Source organism: Panthera uncia (genome assembly GCF_023721935.1).
Source record: "Panthera uncia isolate 11264 chromosome B2 unlocalized genomic scaffold, Puncia_PCG_1.0 HiC_scaffold_24, whole genome shotgun sequence".
Lineage (NCBI taxonomy): Eukaryota > Metazoa > Chordata > Mammalia > Carnivora > Felidae > Panthera > Panthera uncia.
Genome location: NW_026057580.1, coordinates 64,927,689 through 64,954,540, shown reverse-complemented (window position 1 = coordinate 64,954,540; position 26,852 = coordinate 64,927,689). Strand labels below are relative to the sequence as shown.

The window sequence follows — 26,852 nt, the reverse complement described above, 5'->3', positions numbered from 1 at the left end:
TTTCTAAGTCCTCCCAGGAAGGAGATCTTACTCCCTCTTCCCCCCATTGGAAAGGAACCTTTGTGATACCAGCCCTAAAGATAAGTGTTAGTCCCTGTGATTTAAACCCAAGTCCTCCTCTGCTATGGTTTAATTTCATCGCCTTTGCTCTGCTCCTCGCTTGCAGTGGAGAAGAGCTGATTGCTTTCATGTACAGGTGAGTTCTTCAGATCCCTAAAGATGGGGAGTTTTGCCACAATTCCATGGAAACAACCACCTTTTGTTAATACACTGAAGAATTTCTTATCAAAATTACCCATTGGCACTTACCTGTCGCTTCCTGTTTCTTAATGGAGGCAGAAGATGATCAGGTGACTATGTTTATACTAAATAAAAGCTTTTATCTTAAATCCAGAGAGAGGGAAATCTACATGTGGCCAACTGGTTCACTACTTGTCAAACCTGGAAAGAGGAGCAAACTAGGAGAGGGTTTGTTAGTTTATAGTATTTTGTGAAACTGGGCATGGAGAGTATTTGCATAAATCAGGTTAAAAATAACTTTTTGGAATCTTGCTGTGTTTTTTTTCTTTTTCTGCCTAAATGCCTAAATTACATAATTAAGGCTGTATTGAGATTAAAATCACTTCTCATTTAAGCAGCAGCTGTCAGCAGCGTTTTGAGCAAATGGACTGGGGGGTTCTGAGGACTTGAAGTTTGGAAAAGAAAGTGATGGGAGAATTATCTGTGAGTCCTGAAACATTTCTTGCAGCTGCCGTACACCCAGAAGTGGACTCCAGAGAGGTAGCCAGTGCTCAGAACGATCTGATTTCTTCTGGCCAGAAGTTGACAATGAAATGGACATGTTATGGACAAAGTCCTCATGATCTCCTAAAGGAAATGAAGTGTCTTCCGGTTTGGTGCAAGGATCACATTCTATGTAACCTCTCTCCTATTCATTAATTTTGTAAGCTACTGCTCTCTGTGGTACACCCTTCCTTTCTAGACCAGATTATCGTTGAGGCCTGGTTTTACATTAGAAGTCTTCCACCATGTGCCTCTGATTACTTTCATTTCTCTACTCTGGGCTTTTCTCATTATCTCCTTTGAAAGAAGACTTCACACACACACACACACACACACACACGGAGGAATGAGCTCACTTATACAAGTTTATGGGTCCTAAATAGATTGCCTGTCCCTTGAGGGAAAAAATAATCTAGAAATGTGCCCATAAACTCCCATGGAACCATACATTCTGTATATTCCCTCATGATGGGGAATTGAATCTATCATTTCTGAACAGAGCTTTTATTTTAAGGAAAGACTCAGAAAAAGATGACTTCTTCACTCTTGTCTTGCCCTGAAAACAGCTGCATGAAGCCTTGATCCAACTGTGTGGATGTCAGCTGGGTGGACTTGAGCTCCTAGTGAATATTATCTTTTCATGTAATGTTTCATTAAACAGCTAAGTCCACAAGAGTTCCCAAGACATATAACTCTCAAGAAAAAAAAAAAAAAAGGTATGCTTTGCCAAGTAAAGAACTATGATTTATGGCAGTAACTGTTACACTCTGAATCTTATTGGGCTTTGTTTTGAAAAATTATTAACACAATGGTTCTGTAGAATTTAGTAGTGCAACCAGCACCATTTGGCACGTTTATGACAATAGGGTTCTGGTTTTCTTAACTCCACAGTTACATGTTGGCAGCATTTCAAATTCTTGGCACAGATGTTTAAGTGAATATAAAGAAGAAACATAAAAAAGAACATTGGGCAGTTTTGAGTATCCAAATGTAAGGAGCATTATTCCTAACATGCGGTTAGCATGGACATGGGACCATGAACTTGGTAATAGATGACATGGCAAGCATGAGCACTATTTGCAAAAGACTTTTAGGTTTTTTTCACTGAGGACACTAACAGTTGTCTCAAAGCACCTCCTATTCATATCTGCCAAATAAAACTCAAATTTATTTGTGCCTGGAGACAAGTTAGTTTTTAGAACATCAATGGACAAGCAAATAGACCCATTCCCACCACATGACCACTGGGACTGCATGGCCAAATCACCATGTCCCTGGGTTTCATCCGAACAATGGCCAGATTCTGGTAAAACAGCTTTCTTGAAATTTGTTTTCAATGAACAAGTGGCAGATCTACTTTCTGGGCTAAATGTGAAAGGACAAAAAAATACCACGGGATGTAGGGCAGGAAGACTATGCAGAAGCACAAAAGAACTTATTCCCTGTGGCATGCTCAGTGCTCGCTACTGAAGCAAAAACGTGACTGGGCAAAGTGTTATTCCTCAACCTGGTTTCCAGGGCTTCCCTAAGGGCCCCTTACCCGTGAGTGGGTTGGGTTCACACACACACACGCGCACACACACACACACACATTGGCATGAGGCTAGGAAGGCATTTCCGGAATTGATCTAAGCCTTCCTTACCTCCCCACCACCCCATCCCCATCAAGAAAGTAAAACAGACAAAACCCAACAAAAGCAAATAAATCTTCCCCCATTTACTGGCTAATGTTTGAAATGCTTTCCTTGGAGAACACTTTCATAGCTCATAATTGAAAAATCTTACACTTATGAGAGAAGACAGATCAACACTGCAATCACTCACAAGTGTGGTCTCAGATGGAGGTGGGAGATGAAGGAATCATTTGCTGGCAGGGAGGGTGGACAGGGCAGGAGAGAGGCAAACCGTGTCATGTTCAAATGTGTTCCCTTACAGTACGGTCAAGATGTCGCTTCACTGGCCCTTCACTGAAGACACTACACAAGTATCGGTAAAGCATGAACATTTATATTTAATTTACATTTTGACAATTTGCACATAAATAACAATGTAAACCAGTACGTAAACATAAGATAGTTGGTTGTTCTAGCAAAGTAAAAAGCCAATAACTTTGGTCAGTTTTAACTTTGATTAGAGGAAAAAAAATAAAACCACTGTTGATTGTGGGCTCAACATTCACATGTAAGAGGCCTACGAGGGGAAGTCAAATGGTAAAGAGAATCAAGAAGTCGCAAGCCACACAGGTCTTGGTAAAAATTCCCACAAATAAGAAAGCACAAAAGGGAAAAGAACAAAGGAGCAGAATAGGAAGTATTTGGTGTCAATGTCAGAGTGTGATGCTTTGGTTTACCTACAGTTAAGGACTGTGTTTGTCAAACCCTGATCCATAAAGAAATTGTCAGTTTTGCTACTTACAGGAACAGATCAGTAAGGCTCTTAGGTTTCCCTGGATTATCCTAAATTTGTTGTTCTTTTCTGCAGGTTGTCATTAGTTGCCATCAATAAAAGGCTGAATATATAAACCAGGTTGATTAGTGATGCATCAGTTATTTAGGAAGGAAGGAAATGAAGAGAGAAAAGTTAACAGTGGTAAAGGGAGTAATGGGACTATTTCTGTGACTTGGGTGTGACCGGACTCATAACGTGGCCAAACAAAAATAAAGCCATCTTAGATTGTCCTTATTGGTGAAAAATGAGGACTCTCTCTCCTTGGTTGTTATGCAGTGCCCCGCCTTTGCACCAAGGTTTTCAGGTCTCTTCCAATGGCGAGGGGGTGCCCAAGCTCACCAATGTGATTGTGAGGTCATGTGTGAAGCAAAATCTTAGAAAGGATTGTTTTGTGTTTTTTTTTTTCTTTTTTGCCCTTAGGAAGCGTAGGTTCTTTTACATGGTTTGACTCACAATTTAAGTGGTTATAAATATATTATATATACACATGGTATAGTGGTATAAATAGATTTATAAATATACATCATTCTTTGCTACACCTTGAATGCTGACATGTAATCTTTGGGCTTAGCAGAGTAAAAGACAGAATGGCACACATTCTATCTTTCTGGAGCACACTTAGTTTCTCCTCTAGAGTAGCAAATCATTAGATAAGACATCCTTTCCTGCACTACTGGACACACTCAATGAGGTAATTGTTGTGAACAACTTTGCAATGCCCTTTCATCTTAAATTAACCATAAAATGTAAAAAGACAAATACTGAGGAAAATCTGAGTTTTACAGAAAAAAAAATACAATTGATGTATTGGGACTAGGAACATGCATTGCCTGCTTTTACCCTAAGACAACAAGAATACCCGTTTTTCGGTTTTTGTTTTTTAAGTGTGGCCTGAGCCTATCTACCTCAAATCCTTCCTGGTAGAGCACCATGTTTGTGCAATTTTGACATAACAACAACAAAAAACCCAGTAACAACACCCAGACTCAAGCCCCCAAACCTCAAACATACGAAACCACCTGTGCTTTGGGAACATTTTGCAGTGGTTTGAAACATGGCATTTTGTCTTCTTCACATTTTCAGATAATACACTGGGATGCAGAAGTCATGTGACCACTCTGAATGGTCACATGACTTTGGGGTGGGGTGTCCCTGCATTTTGGAGAGGGAGACGGGTCGGCAAAGCCTTGTCTCCTTTCTGGTAAATCCCTGGCTAGGGAAGAAAAAAAAAATCTGAACTACCTACGGAAGCACACAAGATTCCCTTTCTTGTTTCTTCTAAGTTATTGTTGGGTAATTCTGCACACGTTCCCCCCAAGGTATACAATGCTGCTCAAATGACAGATCTTATGAATTAACACATCAACTGTCTAACTTTGGCAATACCAAACCTCGTTTTCAAACTGTTATCACAAAGGGAGGTCAACTGAAGTAATGTATTTCTTTACCAAATCTTAAGTACTTAGACGGATGTGCAGAAATTATCTACAAAGAATGGCCACAAGACAAAACTCTAACATTTATAACTCAAATTACAAGGAATTTTTCCAGTCATTGTAAACTTTTTTAATTATTGCTTTTTGAACGATAAACTGTATAATAAATTATGAAGGATTATCATTGAAAAAATAATTATGGCTAGGCAATAGTCTTAGCAATGGGAAGGCTATGCAAACATATCCACACAAATAGTCAAAATACACAGGTTCAAATATATAGATGGGGTGTAAATAAGTATATATAATATGTATATATATATTGTCTTTGCCTCATTTATGCCCTGAGATTTCCATAACTTTGGAGTTCCTTCTTTTATTCCAGAGAGGTGAGGGGAAACCATCTGCTGTCAGGAGAGCTTTGCAGCACTGGAATTATGTACAAGCATCTGCTACAGGCACCCTGACTTGCCAAGTCATAAGTTACGAAACAAAACAAAACACTTGTTGTTTTCTGAAAATCTTAAGGATCCATTGGTTCTACTGTTTCCTGTTTGACCTTTACAGGCCCCAGAGGTAGTGGGTTGCTGTGAGCCAACTTCATGAGGGACGGGTCTGATGACTCATAAAGGCTACACCCTGAGAGGAGTCCATTCCCCATGTTTCTTTGCAAAGACACTTTCAGGCCAGTCTCTTCTTTCTCTTTCCTGACCATGGCCAGAATTTCTTTCTCCACCACAGAGGTCACATCGATGTTGTCCTCCACGTCCTCGAGCCGGTCGGCGTTGTCACTGATGTCAAACTTCTCGATTTCTTCGTTGATCCGGGTCAGGTCCTCCAAAGGAATCCCCGTGGCCGGGGCCACAGGACAGTTCCCCTTCAGGTGGACCTTGAGGCTGCAGAGATGGATGTAGCTCTTGTGGCAGTGGGCACACTTGTGGGGCCGCTCCCGGGTGTGTAGGCGCTTGTGGAGTTTCAGGTGCACAAACTGGGTGAACTTGGCAGGGCACACCTTGCACTGGTACGGCTTCTCTCCAGAGTGGAGTCGCAGGTGGGTCTTGAGATTGCTGGTGCTGCTAAATCGCTTGTGGCAAACCTACAGTGTGGGGAAGAGGGCAGAGACGGGAAGACCAGAAGATTAAGAGCTGCCAATGGGAAGGGCAAGCTCACATACCAACGCCCAGCAACCCGTGAGGCGAGAAGCCTCCCTGTGGCACCTACGGTGTGGCATTAAGCAAACAGGGAGATGTGGGCACACTGCACACCAGGAGGCGTTGACTCCCCTGCCATTTTCCACCCATTGGAAGCTGGCTGTGTCACCATCTCGGCTCATCAGCAGATGCAAGGCTGTAGGCCGGTGGCAAGGCAGAATTCTCGTGTTGCTTTAAACTGCGGGCTATATGACAAAGGGTGGGCACGCCTCAGACACCTCCTACAGAGCTTAATGCTTCTACCAAGAGACACTGCCCACCTGGCATTCGTGTGGCTTCTCTCCCGTGTGTACCAGGTAGTGTTTCTGCAGGTGGGCCAGCTGAGTAAAGCCCTTGTTGCAAGTCTGGCATTTGAAAGGCCGTTCTCCGCTGTGCACTCTGAGGTGGACCTGGAAAGAAGCCACGTGGGTTAGCCGTGCTCTGCGTTGGCCAGAAGACCTCACATGTCTGCTCAAGGACTCGGGCATTTATGATGCAAACATCTTAAGAAAACCATCAGGATAAAGCTTAAGCCCAACAAGCAGAGCCCCGAGGTTTTCTGAACGCTCTGTTTTGTTTGAACGAAAGGAACAAAAGTCACGGGCCAGCAGGACTCTATAAACTGATCTTCCAGCCCAAACCCCACGGTCTCATTATTCTGAGGAAAGTCAGCCGAAGAGATGTAACCAGGTCAAAGCCACACAGCCAGCGATGGCAAAAGCAAACTAAACCACCCCCCGCCCCACGGGCTATTCCCGGCCCGGGTCTCCAACTGTTGAAAACGCAAAGCGAGCAAAGCACAGGGGCGCGGGGGCGCAGGCGGGCGCACCGGGACGGCGCAGGCGCACTAGCGGGCAGCCCGACGCCGCAAGGCCTACCTTCAGGTTGGAGAGCTGGCCGAACGTCTTGGCGCAAACGTTGCATTCATATTTAATCTTGCCGTTCTGCTTTTTAAGGGGGTAGGGCAGCGTCTTGTAGCCCGTCATATTTCTTTTGTTTTTAATGAGATTCATGGCTTCGTCACTGCCGGGGGCCGCCAGCGCCGCTGAGGTAGCTTTGGGCTGCACCACGTGCTCCGCCGAGGCGGCCGTGCCTGCCGTGGGCGACCCGCTGGTGGGGCTGCTCGCCCTGTCCTTCATGCTGGCGGCCGCCCCGGGGAGGGAGAAGGCACTGTGCGGCGCCGGGACGAGCACCTCGCGCGCGTGGTCGGGCTGCAGCGGCCTGCGGGCTCCGTCCGAGGGCAGCGAGCTGGGCAGGGAGGCCGGGCTGAGCAGGGGGTGCGGCAGGCTGCCGCCGCCCAGGAGGCTGCTGTAGACGGGGTAGAGCCGGGGGAAGAGGCCCAGGTTGCCCACGCCGCCCATGTTGCCCATGTTGCCCATGGCGCCCAGGCCGTTGCAATTCACGCCGTAGGGGGGCAGAAGGTACTTGGAGTAGTGGGCGTTGTAGGAGGGGATGAAGGCCGGGGGCAGGTGCGGGGCCGGCGCGTACCCCGGGTAGGAGCCCAAGCCTTCCGGGCCGTAGGGGGCGTTCAAGTAGGCGTACGAGTCCCGGTGTTCCGGAGGGCAGGGCGCCAGGGGCGACACCGTGTTCCCCGGGCTGCTGTGCGGGCTGCAGCTTTTGAGGCTTTGGTCGGGGCTGCTTCTCGCCGAGGGGCTCGGGGTCGTGGAGGACGGGATGGGGGAGTGAGTGATGTAGGTCGGCCTCTCCATCCCATAGGCTTTCAAAAAGTTCTCCGGCAGAGGGGCCCGGAGCGGGTAAACGACCCGAGGGTAGAAGGGCATTTCGGGGCTCCCGTTTTTTCGGAAGTCGTCCGCGTCCTTTTCTGGGGCGAGGGGGGAAATGTTGGAGCGGTAGCAGTCCTTTCCTTTGGAGGGGTTCGAGTCCAGTTTCAGGATCTCCTTCACGCTGTACTCTCTCTTTGGGACATTCTTGGGGCACAGTTCATTTTTCTCGGTGCTCGGCTGCTTTGGATGGCTCTGTGTTTGTGCTGAAATAAAGAACCGACGGTTACGCAGAAGGTTAGAGAGAACTGAAGTGAATTTCCAAAGCTGCGCTCTCCCTGGAGAAAACCTGAGTGCCAGCTGGCCACAAGCGAGAGACACCTGGCTTCTCAACGCCCTTTCATTCTAGAGGGCCCGGGGCCACTTGCTTACACACACCACTCGGTTTCCTTCTCGGCAGAGTGGGGACAGTGGCAGCATCTCAAATGAAGAGCACCGTCTGGATTTTTCTGTTTCTACTTGTAAAAACCGTATGATGGCAAAGTGCTGTTCAAGCTAGAATAGGAGAGCTTCCATTAAAATGGGGGTGGAAAAATCCTGGGGTGGGGGTGTCAGAGGCTAATAAAAGTCATTCTGATGTTCACAGTATACGGAAAGGAAATCAGCACACCCTGCGAACTAGATGTGAAAGATTAAGACTCATTTCAAGTAACAAGCAGTCATCAGTTTTCACCTCGATTCTTGTTTAATACGAATTTGATAAAACCCTGTTCAAACTGCCTGTGCCAAATAGATTAGCAATGTGGATGCCACCCTTTCCCCTCCGATTTGCTGACCGCACAGGAACTGCACCAAGGTTCTGTCTGGTCTAACCAGGCTCCCAGCAGTGCTGTCCCCTGGAATCACAAGGCGTGACCTACTCTTCTCTGCCAAACCACAACAGGCACTTCCCGAGCCAGTTCAATTACTTAGAGCACCAAAGAAAACAGGCAGCTAAGATGAAAGCATTTATTCTATATTATTACTCGGTAAATACACTACTTAGGAACAGCAGCAATGAGGACAGTTCCAGACTCTTCGGGCCATCGCCAGCCCTGCCCCTCCGAATACACTGAACAAACGATGCCTTTGGGAAAACACCAGTGAGAGCAGGGAACACCAAAAACAACCCGTTCAGCCTTCCCTGGAAATCAAAAGTAAAACTTAACGCTCCTTCGCTGGAGCTCTGGTTATCAGAGGGGCGATCATTCCAACCGAATAGCTACCCCATGAGTAGGAGTAGGTTGAAGGCATGAACCCTCCCATGTGTGAGGATGCTCTGGGAGGCAGGAGAGCTCTTGGCCTCTGCATCCTAAGAGGACAGGTTTGGGGGACCATGCGGAAGCCTCTGTAAAAGTATCATTCGTCGTCGCCTTAAAAAAAAAAAAGTTTCCGTTTGATTTCACTGAGAAAGCACTCCAGGCCTGATATCTGATAGGTCTAGAAATGAACTCTGTGGAAGTCCAGACTCTGAACTTTTCAAATCCATTCTCTGGGCTGACAGACTTGAGGGATTCGATTCCAGTGTGAGAGGGGCCCTCGGAGAATGTTATCTCCTGCTAGCTGTTATCAGTTACTCCAGGGTGAGCCAGCAGCCCCAGAATAAACACAGCCAGGACACTATCAGGGAAGATGCTGATGGGGGCAGTGATGGAGAGCTTGTTGAGGGAGAGGGATTTCTGAAGCCACTAAACCAAAATAAATAACCCCTTATCGGGCCAATATCAGTCTTTCAGTGAGGCCCAGCAGGCAGGAAGTTCAAATTGTCACTTTTGTTTTTTAAAGCTGAAATGGTAAAGGAAGAGAGACAACGAAGTTGGAAAACTGATAGGCGAGGCATCTCACAGCCACAGGAAGGAATTTTATGGAGGTGAAAAAGAACAATTTGAAGGCACCCACGTAGGACCACATTTAAAAAAAGATGTCACCCTACTAAAATGAACATACAGAAACGTCACCGTCCTGTTTCTGCCATTTTTATGTGGCACATTACACCTGAGTCTCATAATGTTTCTGGTGGCTTCAATACTCTCTTGGTTCTAAAATTCAACAAATTAAAACCATAAGCAAGAAGCGGGAGTCCATCAGTAGCACTGTCCTCGTATATTTAGTCAGGTGTTCTCACTAGCCACCCCGATAATTCAGTTATTAAACTGAAAACAGAGGGGCGCCTGGGTGGCTCAGTCGGTTGAGCGTCCGACTTCAGCTCGGGTCATTATCTCACAGTCCGTGAGTTCGAGCCCCGTGTCGGGCTCTGTGCTGACAGCTCAGAGCCTGGCGCCTGTTTCAGATTCTGTGTCTCCCTCTCTCTCTGACCCTCCCCCGTTCATGCTCTGTCTCTCTCTGTCTCAAAAATAAATAAACATTAAAAAAAATTTTTTTTAATAAATAAATAAATAAACTGAAAACAGAGCTAATGATTAGGCCAAATGATAGGAAAATCAGAATTTATCATTTTCTATGCAAAATACTTATTAGCACAGGGCCTGGCCTAGAGTAAAATCACAGTAGATGTCTGCCTTTATAGAAATCAATTTGTATCTTCTTCCAAAACAATATCCAGAGGGAAATGTTAGTCCCCTAAGATGTTCTAAGGTGGAAGTCATGGAGCATATCTCTGTGAAGGTACATTTTAAAAAATCATCCTTCAGCAGCTGAGTAATCAGTAGAGCTGGTGTCATTTCTGACTCTCCCACTCAGCAGCAGCTTGAGTTAACATGAAGAAGAAAATCAAGATCTGTTTTTGTTCTTAAATCTTAAATGGCTGTAGGCGGACGGAGTCATTTCAAGAGTGAACTGCTTCTGAAGGCTCTGAATGGCTTAATTATGCCGACTCACATTTTCGATCTATAATAAGAACCCCCAAGACTACAAGAAAGAACCTAGAAGTTCTGCAGTAGGCAAAACAAAGTCTGTTTTCAACTGAAACTGAGAAAGCAGATTAACATTTAGAAGTCTATAATTTGGTCAACTGTTTTCTAGATGGGTTGGTTAGATACATAGGAAAAAAATACCAAAAAACTTGGGAGGGGTTAAGAGTTAAATTTAATAGTTTCTACTCTTTTAGTTTTAAAAAACGCCAATTTGTGATTTCTGGCTACTTATTATTTTTTTTTACCTCCGTTTAATTAGAATCTCTTCTCAAAATTCTCCCATTGGAACCATCACTGCCATTTAAAGTCCTCACGGAGATTTTGGCACAGACCTCTTATTGTGCTTGAAGCATGGAAACCCAACACAACTCACTTGAAGACACAATCTACCTATTAGGCCTGATGAAATAGTGGAAATTTTCCTGATCAGAGGCTCAATCATCAGCTACACCACACCTAGGACAACTGGTTTCACAATCTGCAGCAGGAGTCTTGGCTTAATGTGACTGGTTATTGTTCACTCTCATTCTTGACTAAGAATCCTGGACAAGGAAAGGGTATCTGAAAATGTTAAACCTCCATTTAGAAAAATTTCTGCACAGACGAAAAGGGACATTTGTGGGAATGAAAGTGTCATTTCGCGGTATACACACAAGTTGCTCTGTACACAAAGAGTTAAGCACTTGAATTTTAGATACTGTGAAAAGCCTTTCATCAGGGAATAAAAATGCAGGGCCTTTGCAACCACACAGGGTGAAGGATATATGTGAGAAAGCTTCTTCATGGTTGGGGCAAAGTCACTGGGGTGGGTCACTTCAAACAGAGTTACTGTTTAAGAAAAAGAAGAAGAAGAAGAAAAAAAAAAAACCACCAAGGTCTTTCTCTGAATCCATGAATGATTAAGATCAAGGAGTATAAGGAGACCATCAAGAAGTGACTTGCCATGCTGAGAAAGTCAAGAGTAAGCAGCACACCTTCCTCACATCTTCTCTAGTGAGAGAAGCTGCTAGAATAGAAGTTGTCTTTTACCACCAGGCCGTGGGGAGTGGCCCAAACAGCTGAATGGCTCCTGGGGTGCTCAGCACATGTGACAGACTCTTGGGAGCTCTGAAGAGACATGAGGGAAAAGAACAGACACCTTTCATCAGGACCTGATTCCCCCCTCATGCTCAGGTTGGAAGCCGTCTTGTTTCCAATGAGTCCAAGACCTTTTCCTGAAGCTCAAGGGTGCAATGATTGTGTGTGTGTGTGTGTGTATGGGGTGGGGGGGCGGTTTGGGACCACGAATGCAAACCTAAAAGGTGATCCTATGAGGGAGGTTGGTAAGTTTTTACAGCCCCACCTTTTCAGAAAGCGACAAACACAGTATTGAGATCCTAGGGAGATCAAGTAAACTAGACAGTGTGGGATGAGCACCAAATAGCTACAGAATTGGCTTGCACCTGACTAGGATAGGTAATTGGTTTGTTAACAGGTCCCAAAATTAAAGTCAAAATTCAAAATTCTAATTTATGTTAAAATTAACATTCATTCCAAATGTTTCAAAGGTGAAAACGTGAACTAAAGTAATTCAGCCTTCAGATAAAGCAACTGAGACCTCATTATCAATAGTTGGTCTATCTGGGGAATGCTTTGTACTATTCTTGTAACTCCTCTGTAAGTTTGAAATAATATCAAATCAAATAGTTACAAAAATTTCAGAATTTAGATGCCAAAACTTTAATCCAGAAGGATTTAATGTTAAAAACTTCCTTAAAACTTAGCAGTCTGACTGAGAACATACAACCATAATTACAACAGACTGGAGTTTTATGGCAATTCTTAAATTGTTCCTAGAGATCACTTGAGAATGACTAAAATGAGGTAGCCCTTTCCAGAGAGGTCAGGACATTAACTATAGTCAAATAAAAAAGTAAAAGCTTATAAACCTAAGGAACTGAGAATTTGTTAAAATAAAGTGATAGGGGTGCCTGGGTGGCGTAGTCAGCTGAATGTCCGGCTCAGGTCATGATCTCATAATTTGTGGGTTTGAGCCCCGAGTCAGGCTCTGTACTGACAGTGTGGAGCCTGCTTGGGGTTCTCTCCCTGCCCCTCCCCCATTTGTGCCTTTTCTCTCTCTTTCAAAATAAATAAGTAAACTTTAAAATAAATTTAAAAGGTTTAAAAAAAATTAAAAATAAAGTGATAGGTGGCTACTGTAATACGGATCAGGAGATTAGATAATTAGGATTAGGTTTCTGCCATAAGGAAGGAAGGTATGATATAAAATATTTAGAGTTATCCATTTAGAAGAATATTTTTAAAATTGTTTTTCCAGAGACAATCCTGGATGTTCTACATCAGACCGTGAGTTGATAACCAAATGTGCATCTCTATAATATTTCAATACACATTTTAGGCACCAACAAATCACCACAAACAAGGGCTATCCCTTAAAGACTAGGCATGTCAGGACCAATCCCTTTTATACTACTACCTGCCCCCTTTTGGAAGGATTAGAATTGGATATATATTTCTTCCTCCAATTTTCTGAATTAAACACTCAAAATAGCTTTTAATAGTTTACATGGTCGAGTTTCATAATGGAAAATAGGGACTCAAAAAAAATTGTTTTCCCTTTTCCTAGTCCCTTGTTTAAGCCACCTACTTGGCCCAACAAATGAAGCCATATAATTAAACAACATGTTATTAGCTCATAGGGGCAGAACTGACATTACCGGCATTTTTTATTTTACTTTATTTTTTTGTTCTATAATCCACTTACTGAGATTCATCATTGTCAGCTCTCCGGGATAAGGGTAGTGAAGCCTTTCTGCAAAGTCCCGACAATACCACACAAGAAGCTCCTGGTTGGCAGGGATGGGCTTAATGGTGTAGAAGTAGATGTTCATCCCGTTCTGACACGCAGCCAGATTTTGCTCCCGGGCAGAGTGCGCCGGATTCACATAGCGCATCCAGTTGCTTTTCTCCTCATTGAAGCCATCGATGAAGTGGTGAAGCTCCCCTCTGGAATAGATCTGTCCAAATGAAAAGACAGACGTGTGAAAGAAAGTCAGCCCCAAAGCAATGGAAAGCTTCCCCGGCACCCTGAAGAACAAACACAGCAAGTACGGAGTGTGCTTTCTCGTTCCCTGTGGCCCAGTTAGAAAAAAGAACGAAATCGGTTTAGCCAGAGTAGTCTTGAATCAGCATAAGTAAGGGCAGAAACCGGTAAGGCACACTTTGTCAGTTACCTTTTCCATTTCAGTTTTATCGTCTTTTCATGTTTGGGGAAAAACAACAGAAGAATGAAACACAACATTTCATTTAAGGAGCCGCCTGAGGCGGACCAAACCACCAGAGAGTATTACTTTTGCTACAGCCGTGAATGGCAAATGGGCGATGCTACTAACTTTAGTTCCGATTATGCTGACTTTTAATGCTTTGAGTCACTGGGTAGAAGACCAAGTCAACTGAATACGTCAAACTGAGTCTCTCAGCTTTTTCTATGGCCTCTGTACTTGCCGTTTCCTACACCCCCGCCCAAGGCTTAAACTATGCAAACATCCTCCACCCCCAAGCCTCCAAGTCCAGAAGTAACACTTGTTCATATGAATACTTGGAACCTTGCCTTTTTGTGGAAACACTGGGTGGGGCAAAGGTGAACTTCACCTGCCATAACAAAGTGAGCACCGGGACAGAAGCCAGAATTTGACAGTCTACTGAGAAGTCACTTTTCCTCTTGATAAACATGTTCGGCCTTGCGCTTGTCTCTCAAGCCAAAGGAGAGGAGAGGGAACCCTCTTATCTGAAGGGTGGTTGGCTAAAACACCACCCACAGGGCCACAGGCACGCGTTTTTCAAAAAAGAACAGGAATAAGCTATGTTGTTCTTGAAAGGCAACGCATAACGAAGAATTCAAAGTTTGCCCCATAGTACCACTCCTTTCTGGTTAACACACGCACTCAGGCTCCTCAGTGAAAAGGCAGAGGTAAGAAGAGGAAAAATTAAAACCTACAGTCTTGCTGAAACTACTTTATAAACAAACTCCTTCCCCTTCCACAGAAAGCTTTTCTCTCCCTCTTTTCAAGATGGACCATTTTTTCTTCAGTCTTAAGAAATTTCCTTATACATCTATAATCAATACCTGGTTATCTGCAACTTGTAGTCCTCGCGTAGTAGGGCACTGTTCATAGCAGAAATTTTGCTCTAACCGGACAGCAGGTTATTGCTTTGTTCCTAGTCACATACTGACTATGATAGTCTATAAATCGTTTCTGTATTTCACTCAAACGTTATCAGAAACAAAAAGGAACTCTGTCCCTTTAACACAGGCAGTAAACACCAGAATCACTTTCTTTTAAGAGTAACTTCCTGTAAATTGTGAAGGGGGAAATACATGTGGCTTCATCAAAGCAGCTTGTGAGAGCTTTTGCGGTGTGTTTTGTTAAGAGAAAATGGAACAAGGCTGGGTGAATTCTGCTATCAAGAGGGGTTTTCAAGTTTGTTTACTCTGATGTGCAAACTTCCAGGAACATGGGGTTCCATCGCTCTGCACTCTTCGCTGGGCGGAGACTGCTTTCTAAAGCTACGGGTATGAGATTCCAGTCAGCCATCCATGGACTACAATTTACTGTTATCCTCATTTAAAAGACAGAAATGTCAATGCCATGAAGTCATGCACACACACACTCGAAAATAAAATAATGCATACGTCAAATGAACACTGCTCTCTCTTACCTCACTACATTGCCATATATTATCAGGAAGATTAAAAATGTGCTGACTCATAGTACAGTTACAAGAAATGTCACTCACTGGTTTCTCAACTTGAACATCCCTACTCTTCTTTGCCTGTGTAATCTGGATGGAAGTTTTTCTTTCCTTACAACAGATGTTCATATTCCTGCCAGCAAAATCAGGATGCTTTTAACAACATGTGGGGAGTTTTCTCCTACAATATCCTTTGTATGTGAAAGACTGATTCAAATAAATCCTCCCAAGGAAAGCATTTCAGTTACTTATAGTGAGCCTTTAATGAACCAGAGAATTGGGACAGAGACAGGAGGTTCTTAGGTATTTCTTGCCTTTTTAAAAAAATGACCACACATCATTAAGTCTTATGCTGGCATGTGTTAATTCAGACCTTTGACTCCAAGAATTACACACTTCTGTGGCTCATTTCTGAGAAAATTTTATCGGCAAGAAAGGCAAAAATGCACTCACTGACATTTTGCCCATTAGAAGTCATGAAGTAAATATATTTGAAGCATGTGTAATTACTTTTTTAAAGATTTTTTTTAAGTTTATTTGAGAGACAGACAGACACAATGAGAGCTCACGCTTGTGAATGAGTGGGGGAGGGGCAGAAAGAGAAGGAGAGCGAGAATCCCAAGCAGGCTCTGCACTGTCAGTGCAGAGCCCGATGTGGGGTTCAATCTCTCGAACTGTGAGATCATGACCTAAGCTGAAATCAAAAGTCAGTCCCTCTAATGACTGAGCCACCCAGGTGCCCCAAGCATGTGTAAATATTAAATAAAAATTGTGAGCACACAATTCTTTTTTTTTTTTTTAAAATCAATACGTGACTAACTTTATTTTTATTTATTTATTTTTTTAATACATGAAATTTACTGTCAAATTGGTTTCCATACAACACCCAGTGCTCATCCCAAAAGGTGCCCTCCTCAATACCCATCACCCACCCTGCCCTCCCTCCCACCCCCATCAACCCTCAGTTTGTTCTGTTTTTAACAGTCTCTTATGTGAGCACACAATTCTTAGCATTTTCTCACGTTTGGAAAATAGCAAAATAAATTTCTAAAAACACAAAACTTCCCGAATTAAAAAAAAAAAAAAAAAAATCCTGTTTCTATGGAACAGCTTCTGACTGATCCCCAAATGGAAGCCTTTTATAAAGACACTTGTCCAAAAGATATAGGCATCCTCGGTAAATACTGGCCAAAATAAGTATAATCCAGTTTTTGTTGTTATCATGCAGCTGTTTCATAAAAGAATTCAAACCATGGTTCCCCAGTAGTCAGGATCATTTTATGCAAGTATGTATAAAAAAAATTACTTTTAAATTTAATAAGCATATTCTCATTTTCTAATTGAGAAAACTGAATATCCTAGAAATCTACGGGAGGATGGAAAGCAGTCCAATTTTTTTCTCTGTTCCCTTCTAATTCAGAGCCTTTTACTCAAAAATCCATCTAATTAGTTTATCTTTGAAGTCCTTTCTAATCTTGATATTCCAAAGGAAATTGTATGGGCCAGACCTTTATGCTCTCCCATGATTGTAAGCATTTCCCTTATGTTATGGGAGCAATGTGCATACAGTCACATCCAACAGTTTTACGTGTAGATGCATGACTAGTCCTAGTCATCTCCATTCCCCTAGTGGCATCTTCCACGCATCCTTCCTTAACTGCGTGTATTTTCAAGCTAATTCATTTACGATTACTCTTCCATTCAATTAAAGTTAACTCAGCAAGAAATCAAGAAGGGGTGAAATCTAAGGCTTGGTGACTCATTACTACTTCCTTGCAGAGAAATGCAAATGAACCTACCCTTGAAGCAAGCAGCAAACTGTTTCCTTTCATCACAAAGCTCTAATGAATTGCAAAAATTAAGATTCACATACAGTCCATATCTCCATCCCTAATCACCTACAGGCTGCTTTTCTAGAGCCACATATTTAACCAGTTTCAATCGCATTTGCTTACAATGCCCTGCGTCCACAGGGGCCCCAATGTTGTGGTGAGCCCTAGTATAGGTTGAAAAAGGAAGTGACCCAGCAATTCTAGCTCCATTTTTTTCCCTTAATTCTTAAAGAGTCTGAAACAATTTTCTCTACTTACCCGCCAAAAATATTTCCTGTTGGCGTTCTTAGGAACAGTATCATTGGTGTAGATTTCGCCTATTAGAGGTCCAAAACGTGTTCCCTTTGGTATGTATTCTTTACTCACTACTCCAATAACCTATAGGGGGTAAAATATGAGATAATTACTTCAACTGTAAAATATTAACTTTTTCATTGAATTGTCAAGTGGTAGTACAATGAACAATGACAAAATTATGATATGGAGAGCAGATATTAATGGTGCCTACATAATTTTAATAACAAGCTTCATCTTAGGGGGAGGCCATCCTTCAAACTCCCGGATCGTAAGCAAATACCCAACGAAGTGTGAAAATCATCTAAAGGATTATTCTCTGGTGACTGAAGGTCCTTTATTTTTATTATTACTTTTCATGCTAGAAAAACAGAGAAGATAACCATTGTTTTACCTGATTTTAGAATCAGATATTGCAGAATTAGACTGTCAAGAGTAAACTACTTCAGCCTGCTCCTAGTTTCTTATTTCTCCTTCTCCCTCAAACTATAAACATAGCATGCTTGAGGGGAATAAAATAGTTTTAACCTCAGAAACCAAAATAATGCCCTTTGGTTGTCCACAAAGACCTAAGGAACCAGAAGCAAAACACATTATATGTTTTTTCATTCCAGATGAGGTTTTTCTTTTTTTTCATAGCTTGTAAGTTCTCCTTAATAGAAGAAAGATCTTCAAGTAACTTTGTTCTCCTCTAGCATCTTCTACTCAACAATGGTCAAAAGTCATCCTTTGAAATGGAATTTATACCGAGGAGAGCTGTGGGTTCTAAGATCTGAGGAAATGACCTTCTCAGACTGGATGTATCACACCAGAGCCTTGCTAAAGAAACATGTTAACTATGCCAGTTCCTCCTTGATCGTAAATTTCTTTAAGGGAGTGAAAAAAAATCACCAACCACGAATCAGGAAGCAATTCATCACTATTCAAAAGAATTCTGTAAGTGGTCCTCTGCAACATTTTGCAGTTACAGTTTTGTTTTGGTTTTTATTCAGTCACTTTCCCATTTTTATTTTTTTCTTGTCCAAAACTGAATACTTTTTACTTACTGAATACCTTACTGACATGGACCAAGAGGGGAGGTAAAAGAGAATATTTATTTCCAGGTTTTATGAAGCCCGGTGGCTCCTGTGTAATTGTGTACCCGCAATGGTAGGTCCCAATATATATGTATCAGTGAATGTTCACAGGGGATTCTCAGATTTTGGTTGTGATGTACGTGGATACCTCAATAAATCTCCATCAAGAATTTAAATCTGTTTAAATGGATATGGAATAAGCACATCTACATGGTTGTAAAGTCCAATCTTTCTCATGTACATTTCTCATCAGTCAATGATTTTTTTTTTTTTTAACAATTTGGTATTCAATATACAAGCCTCAATGGAGCGTACCCAGACTGAAAAGACAGGAAAAAGAAAGAAAGAAAGAAAATTTCCTACACCTAACACAAGTTGAAACAAGGTTGTGAGCTAAAGTGTTATTTTTGGTACTTTATGAATTTCTGGCAGAGAGCTGAAAAAAGCAGATGTTCATTTCATCCTCCTCCTCTGCCTTCATTTACATCTATGTGCCCTTTCAATACAGTTCATCGTTATTGGTATTTGTTGGCAGTAAAATGACTAGGGACAGGAGTGCCTCAGAACAATCTTGAGATAAAAATTTGTACTAAAGCTGAAGAAGACTTACTTATTCAGAGGCTCATTATTTACATTATTGCACCTAATTAATTTGAAAAATTCATGGAATTGACTTCTATGACACGCAAATCATTTGGCATTCACATTTGAGTGATTATTCCATAATATTAAAATGACAAACAGGAAAAACAAATAATGTCATTTGTTGGTGAGCCAATAATTAGTAGTTGATATTTTCAACATATCCACTTTAAAGCAGTAATTTAAAGAAAGGTACTCAACTGGTTCATCAACTTTGTTTTAAATTATAGTCTCTTGAAGACAGTGTCTTGGGAGTCAGAGCTTGATTACCAACAAGTAGCATTATATTGAGGTCAGGTTTTTTCTTCTGAATTGCTCTTTTTTTAACCAATGAGGTCTCTTGCTTCTCATCTATCAATCTTATACTAAGAAAACACACACAGTTTTCTTATGGCCAAAAAACTCGACAGAATCATGTTCCCACAAAAGAATTTTCAGAAGACATAGCCACCCAGCACTTACTTGAGTACAAGTATAAGAAAGTCAAGAGGATGCTATAAGACAGTATTTGCCATTTATAACTTTACAAATGCAATTAAGCAGGAGAGGAGAGAGGAGAACAATTAAAAAGAGGAGGGTCTGTGGAAGAAGAGAGGTCTATGAAAGTTTTCTGATTTAAAAAAGAGCCAAAGAGCCTTCAATATTGGATTATCTTTACAAGTGAGACAGAACCCTATTATTTTAAGTTCCTATTATACAAGAGCTATAGGAAATATATAAACACAAAAGTGGATAAACAGAGACACAAAATCATAGAATTTCAAAGGTTGGAAAGAATTGTATGGCTTATATGCCATCTATATCCATTCCCAGTCCAGCATTTTCATACGGGATAAATACCTTCATCTGAAATCTGTGTCTGAGACATTATTCAAAGAGGACATACAAGCTGCAATTTTAAGATTACAGTACTCGGCTAGGTAACTGTGGAGGGGCAACAGAAACCAAGGTCATTTTTAATGGGAAGTGGAAGACCTAGTCATATTCTCCCTCTGGCCCTAGAAAGATCCAGCTGTGAACCTGAGCCAACAACATTCTATCCTTGGAGCAAGCACATGTTACAGAGGAACCTGGTGTGTGCCTTGGATTTCACAGTGCTAAAAAGACTAATTAAGAATGTGTTCACCTATCTCAAGAAGGAAACTTCACAGGAACTGACCAGGGTCCTAAAGAATTACTACTAGGGGCAGGCTGCTGTGTGCCTCCCATTAACCTATCAGGGACAAGACCCTGGCCTCTACATGTCCTTGCCCCTCTCTTGCCTCCGGCCAAGCTCTTCCATACCATGCATTATGTTGGGGTCCAATCCTTCCACCATTTGGGCAGATCTGTCTCTGTCAGTGGCCTCAGTTACAGGACACACCCTGATGTCTGAGGCTTCCAGACAAAAAAAAAAAGGGCTTGTTTTTCATCATACAAAATGAAGATTTCACAACTTAAGATGGGGGTTGCTAAATCAAAGTCTGATATCAAGGAGAATATAAACTTGGTGTTTTTTTTTTTTTGTTTTTTTAAGCAATTCCTCCTTTAAGGAATATACAGATACACACTCATAGCAGCGGGCTTTAAGCAGAAACCTTATTCAAGTTTAAATGTGGTATGAGCATCATCACCCCAAATTACATTAAGATGATTTAAGTTACTAGCTATCTCTCCCCCTCCCCAGATTTGCCCCTATAAAAATGATTTCTTCGATTAAAATTCTATCTTGAAGACAAGGATATTCGCATTGAGATAACTAGAACTCTGTAGTGGACTAGGACTTCAGCTTGCAATTCACTTCATTTTTTTAAAAAGGGGGTGGAATGGATGGGAGATGTTTTTGGAAGGTTTCCTCCATAATTATCTTTGTATTAAAGGAAACATGGTACATTGTCTCACAAATAAAAGGCACTATGAAGAAGAGGGAATTGCATGTTATGGAGAGATACTTTTTACAGATGGCTTGAGTTAATAATGGACTTCAATCAAAACAGACATTCAGCGAGTCCCCATCATGGCCTGATGTTTATCACCGCATGACTCTGGGAGGTCAGACTCAGAGCCACTGTGCCTCTTGAATACAAGCAAACTCAACACAGGCTACCGCTTCTAAAATATAAATGCTTAAATTGATCTTGCTGTATTCAAGTATTCACAAAAGATTATTTCAGGAGGACAAGGGGAAAATCCCCCTAAAAGAATAACCCATCAGTTAAAAAAAGTTCTAAAAGTTTTGAATAGTAGGTCTATATTTGGCTTCAGTTCTGGAAATAGGAAGTAAGAACAGCCTCATTAAAGGTGCAGAATGATTCTAAACCAAATCTAAAAATGAGGGTCAAGATCAGAAATATGGTTTGTATGTTTTGTTTTTAAACCCAAAGAAAAAAAAAGGTGCTGACACATAGCACAAATTCATAATGAAAAATGGTCTTGTTAAAAAAAAATCCCCCAGTATGTCAGCACAACAGTACATAATGTAACATCTTCTGCTATTTAAATGAAAACATGTAAAGAAGGGCAAGATAAATCAGTGAGATAAAAACCCCACGTAGAAAGCTTTTTTTTTTCCTCTTTCCATGGCTGGTGGGACTGAAAGAACTAACTGAATAATGATAATGTAAACATTTCATCAATCCTGAAGGTTTCTGTTCTAGAACTGTCTGCAGGTATCACACCCTCAATGGCTCAATTCCCCAGGCTTCTTTCACCACCTTAAGGAAACTGTCCTCTCCCAAAAGGGCAAAAAGGAAGAAAGAAACAGAAAAACAGGTACAAATTCCAAAGTGAGTGTAAGACAGTATTACATTTAAGTTGGCTTCCTGGTTGCTTTTATGATTAGGAACGGATGTGGGAAAATAGAATAGAAGGCCCTGATCTCTCATTAGGTTAGTTTTGAAAAGACCCTCTTTAGGGATACAGATACTGCATGAACATACTGAAATAGGAAGTTATACGTTCAGACCAAAAAAAAAAAAAAAAAAAAAAAAAAAGAACACCAAAGAAGCTTAATAAAGGATTGGGCTGAAAGATGTAAAGGCGATAAATAAAACCACAGTGACACCAAGAGGGGCCAGTGTAGCATAATCAAGAAGCAGTGGCTGGGGAAGTCAAGAGAACTTTGCTCCTAGTCCTGGCTCACGCTTCTCACAATACATCTTAGGTAAGTGACTATCATTCTGAACCTTGGACTAATAATCTGAGGGCATTCCTTTATTGAGCTATGATTTTAAGCAGAATGATGGAAATTGAAAAACAAGCTAAGAGCTGAACTGACAATAAGAACATTATAGAATTAAAAGCCAAAGATGAACCACAGAATAGAGGTCTTTATTTCAAAACAATGGGCAGGACAGGGCAACACAGCACAAAAATGAACCCTGAGAACGGACCAATATTTGGTCAAATGTGATATGGGAAAAAACACACTACACCTTTTAAAACCACAGTCAAACCTTAGGTAGCCAAACAAATCCTACATTGATTCCACGGGCCACATCTTATGAGACTTTCAATGAGAAGAGGGTTGCTTTCAGAAAGAGGTATAATTAAGGCTGACCTCTGGGGGTTAAATTTTTGGTAACATTCATGTACAACTACAATTTAAATTTTGCTTTTAAAAAAAAATCTGCCTCCATTCTTCCAGCAGGGGGAAAAAAAAAAAGGTTAAGCTTTAATGAAACTCAAAGCAGAGTTGCTCTATTTAATTTTAGACAGCTGTGTCTCCCCCTCACCGAAAACACTGAACTCAGACACAAACAGGAAAGAGACAAAGTATTTCCCAAACAGGCTCCCCGACTCCTTCAAATACTGTTCCTTGGGGAAGGAGGAAAGTGATCTGACATGGCTCTAATGAATTGTCCCAGTATCAAATTATGGATTCCTACAGCAAGGAATCACTTCTTTCTGAAGACAGTGACGGAAGTGACAGTAACCTATGGGAGTAGTGGTGGTGGGAAGTCTGTTGGGGGGCTGATTCCCTCAAGCCAGCTCAGCTTATGGACTAGTAAGAACAACTAACTGCAGTAGCTGAATTCTCAAAACCAGAGGTGGTTCTGCAAGTTATTTCACAGCTAAACATCACGCCTCACTATAATCGTTATATAAAAGGGTAAACACAAATCCTTTGCTCATTCCAAGTTTGGGTTTCCAGCCCCTTTGAAACAACAAAGGGTGTACCCACTTCAGAGGCCAGTAAGGAATCGGCCTGCCAGCCCAGCCAGAGCAAAGGAGTTGCCGCAGATAAACACAGTGGTTAGCTCTGAAGTCATCCGGACAGAGGACACTTTTACACGAACCTCTTCTTGGTCTACACCATCACTTCAGTTCATAAACACGTCAAGGTTTTGAGAATAATTTTAGAAACCCAGCTAATAAAGCTGGCTCATTAAAAAGAATAAAGCCATCTCATGACCAAAAGGAGACAAAAGAAACATGAAAAACTTTTTTTTTTTTCCCCCTAAGAAAAAGTTTTCTCCCTCAGAAGCTACCGTACAATTGGAGGACCAGGGGTCAGGGAGTCCGGGGGTGGACAGTGGCTTTCTCCAAGGTCACTGTCAATTTCGCCCACCTCCTTCTGCAATGCAGCTTTCCCAAGATGTGTCAACTCACCAAAAGACTGAACTGTTTACTAATTAGTAGGGAGCAGCTGAGAGCTGCAGGAAATGAGGAGGACAGACTTGGGGAAAGAGAAAGCAATGAAAGAAGGGAATTAAGGGATCGATTAAGTATTGATACTTACAGATTCTCACGGATATACGAGGCCACAAGGGCAAGTAGGGAGATTTGGCGTCAGGTGCCAATCTTCTCCAGCAACAAACCAGAGGCTTACCTCTTTGCTGTTCGTGGCATATTTGAAAAGCAGATTCCTTGGTAGAGACGCCTCTGCCTGAACTGAGGTCCCTCCGTCGGCCCCACAGTCCCAGGGGTGGTCGTTCACAATGTATGTACACTTCTCTTCAAAGTCAGCCTCTGTCCACAGAGTCATGTCTGCGTCCTCCATGTCCATTTTCATGGTCCCGGCGGTCACCCCTCGAAACCTCACAGCACTGGAGCTACACTTCGGGGCAGCCTGGAAGAGAAGGGAAAGGCCTTTAATCCCCATTGTCCTGTGGCTCCCTGTGAGAGGCTATGACTAATACAGTAGTCTGAAGACTTTAAAAGCAGATGCAAGAGTGCTTGGTACAGTTGAGTAAGAGCCAAAAAGCCGTATAAAGAAGACTGCCTTGAAGAAGCGAGGTTTTAAAATGCCACTCTTACTTAGTTTTTTAAAAAAAGAAAGACAGACTGTGGCAACCTCATTGGGGAGGGGGGTGGAAAAAAGAAAAGAAACACCTCCAAACAATCCCTGCTTTACCTCTCACAGCAGAAAAATGCTGTGGGCGCTGGGTCCTATGTCCCAGAACGCCTGGGGTCATGGCCGCCAGACCCTCCGCGCTGTGGAAAAGCTGCCTCAGAAAAGTGTCACAAACAAGGAGAGGAAGAGGAAGGAGCTCTGTCTGCCTCTGAATGAAGCTAAAAATGGAAAGCGCGTGTGGGGCAGGAGCGGAACCCAGCCGGCCTTTTCCAAATGGGGAAGACTGAACTTTCCCACCAGCTCCCAACGCAAAACAACTTTCAAAACAACTCGACGCCCCCCCTCCTCTGCTGCAGCGCTCCCTTTCATCCTCTCACACGGGAGACTGGAAGGGTTGCATCCTGCCAGCATCCCTGAGCTGCAGCTTTTCAGAAATGATTTGGAGCACAGGAAAAAGAGGAGGAGAAATGGGCGAAAGGGGAAAACTCCTGGCAGTTTCCTCTGACTGGTGGGCATCTCACGCCAAATTTTGAAAAAGCAAAACAACAAAGCATAAAAACTCTTCAATAGCATTCCCTGGAGAGAATTCCTTCAGGAGCCCTCAGCTACAAATAGCACTTTCCATTTAAATCTGAAAGTGTACGAATTCCCAGAAGTCACTGATGTGCTTCAGTTTACTGTAACTAAAGTTATAACAAATATAGAAGGCTCCGAGGACAGGCACTGCTTCCATTTGTAAACTGATAAGGATATTCCCGCAAATCCCCCCTTGCACTCAGGAAAAGTGCTTTCCAGAGAGAGAGAGAGGAAAAAAGGTAAACAACTTCTGGAATGTTTTCCCATATAGACAAGGCTTGATTAAAAAAAAAAAAAAAAAGTAGGAACGCGGGTATCATTTCCATGTAAGAACGTGTCCTCCTTAGAATGTAAACACAGCGCTCGGCGGAAGTCCTTCAAGGTGGCTTTCTTTTACATTCTTCTATTTCTTCCCTAAACATGATGCTCTTTTAAAAAGAAGTCAGATGCAAAGTTGTCTTTCCCCTGTTACGACTTAAGCAAACTTGCTTGTTTTCATTTAGTTCCCACATGGACAGTCATGATGGTAAATAAATGTTAAAATCTAGCGAAGTTTAAAAATAAAGCCAACCCAAAGGAGTTATTTTGACGGGGGTGGGCAGGAGCCACTACCGAAGTTTCAATGAATTGACAATTATGCCTAGAACTGAAGGGGTTAATGATTCATAAGGAAAAAGTCTTATAAATGTTTGACAGTTCTAAGCGCCCTAAAGCAGAAGCAGTTCTGGTTTCTACTGCGACTACGCCAACAGCAACAGCAACAGCAACAGCAACAACAACAACAACAACAACAACAACAATTTCTGATCAATTTCAGGATGAAAAACAAGATCAAGTTCCTTACCAAGGTCGTACCCACACGTTTTTCCAAGCAAATATCCAACATCGGAGATAAGTGTCGCTCATCTCTACACAGTCCACATTTCCTCCGCGTCCCCTGGCGGGCTGAGGACTGACGCGCACCTCGGCGATCCCTCCTTTTGTACGGCCGCCCTGGCGCCCGCGTCCCGGCTCTCTCGGCCGCGGACAGGTGCCGCGCGCTGCTCTGCCTCTCCGCAGCACTGGAGGGCTGAGTGTCACTGCAGCACTTTCAGTCTGTGTTAACCAGACCGGAGGCTCCTTTCCCCTCCCTGCAGCAGATTTCCCATTCGTCTGATTCACTCCCACCAGCTGCTGAAGGGGGGCGTGGCCATACCTGAACTCGCCGGAGGCGCGCAGAGCTCGGCCCAGGGCTTTCCCCCCGGATCGCCAGCAGCCCCGAGCTTCCTCTCTTCGCATGTGAATTTCAACATTTACTTGGAATCTTCTCACTTCCCTTTGAAAGCACTTAACCTCAACGTTCGCTCGGGCTGTATTGTATTCTAAATACTCAGCCCGCCCTCCTTCCTGCCGAGACTTTCTAAGGGGGCGCACATTCCTTAAATTAGGGAAACCTAAAAATTACCTAAAAATTTTGTAGTTCCTCGGCTCGAATCCACACTTTAACGAACGTACACCATTTACCTGAAAAGAGCATGCGAAACTATTTTTCCATGTGATGTAATAAAATGAAGCTGACTAGTCCTCCGGCTCTGGCCCGTGAAATGCACATTTCCCCTCCAAAACTCGTCAGCTTCCATTTCTCCTGCTAACTGAAATACATCCACATTCGGCAGAACTAACTTCCCTCTTTCAACTCTTTAGTAAATAGGGAAATAGGGAAAATTTATAATCCTACAGATGAAAATTTCTTTGCCTTTGCACTCCTCCCCAAACCCACAACCAAACTCTGAGGGGCGCGTGTAAGCAAAGTGTAGAGCATTAATCTTTTCACAGTTCAAGAGAATGTTGAACTGATCACTGCAAGTGGAGGGCAGACGGAGGCAGTAATTAGTGGGGCTCGTTCTACTCCCTGTCCGGCTTTTCCTCCAGCCCC

At 42.6% G+C, this 26,852-nt stretch overlaps 1 protein-coding gene across 3 annotated transcripts; it reads right to left on the bottom strand.

Moving 5' to 3' along the window:
• Positions 1 to 2,770: 2,770 nt before the first annotated feature.
• On the bottom strand, positions 2,771 to 26,631 carry PRDM1 (PR/SET domain 1). 3 transcript variants are annotated; one of them, XM_049654078.1, is made up of 7 exons: positions 25,782 to 26,631; positions 23,897 to 24,136; positions 17,333 to 17,452; positions 13,255 to 13,507; positions 6,736 to 7,844; positions 6,139 to 6,267; positions 2,771 to 5,763 (listed from the first exon to the last, which is right to left on the bottom strand). In XM_049654078.1, exons 1-7 carry the CDS (start codon positions 25,821 to 25,823, stop codon positions 5,191 to 5,193), a joined length of 2,466 nt encoding a protein of 821 aa, XP_049510035.1. In that variant the 5' UTR covers positions 25,824 to 26,631; the 3' UTR covers positions 2,771 to 5,190. The 3 variants fall into 3 exon arrangements, with proteins under 3 accessions (XP_049510035.1, XP_049510037.1, XP_049510036.1); XM_049654080.1 differs by lacking the exons at positions 17,333 to 17,452; positions 23,897 to 24,136; positions 25,782 to 26,631 and adding an exon at positions 14,617 to 17,325; XM_049654079.1 differs by lacking the exons at positions 17,333 to 17,452; positions 23,897 to 24,136; positions 25,782 to 26,631 and adding an exon at positions 13,724 to 14,606.
• Between the last annotated feature and the right edge of the window lie 221 nt (positions 26,632 to 26,852).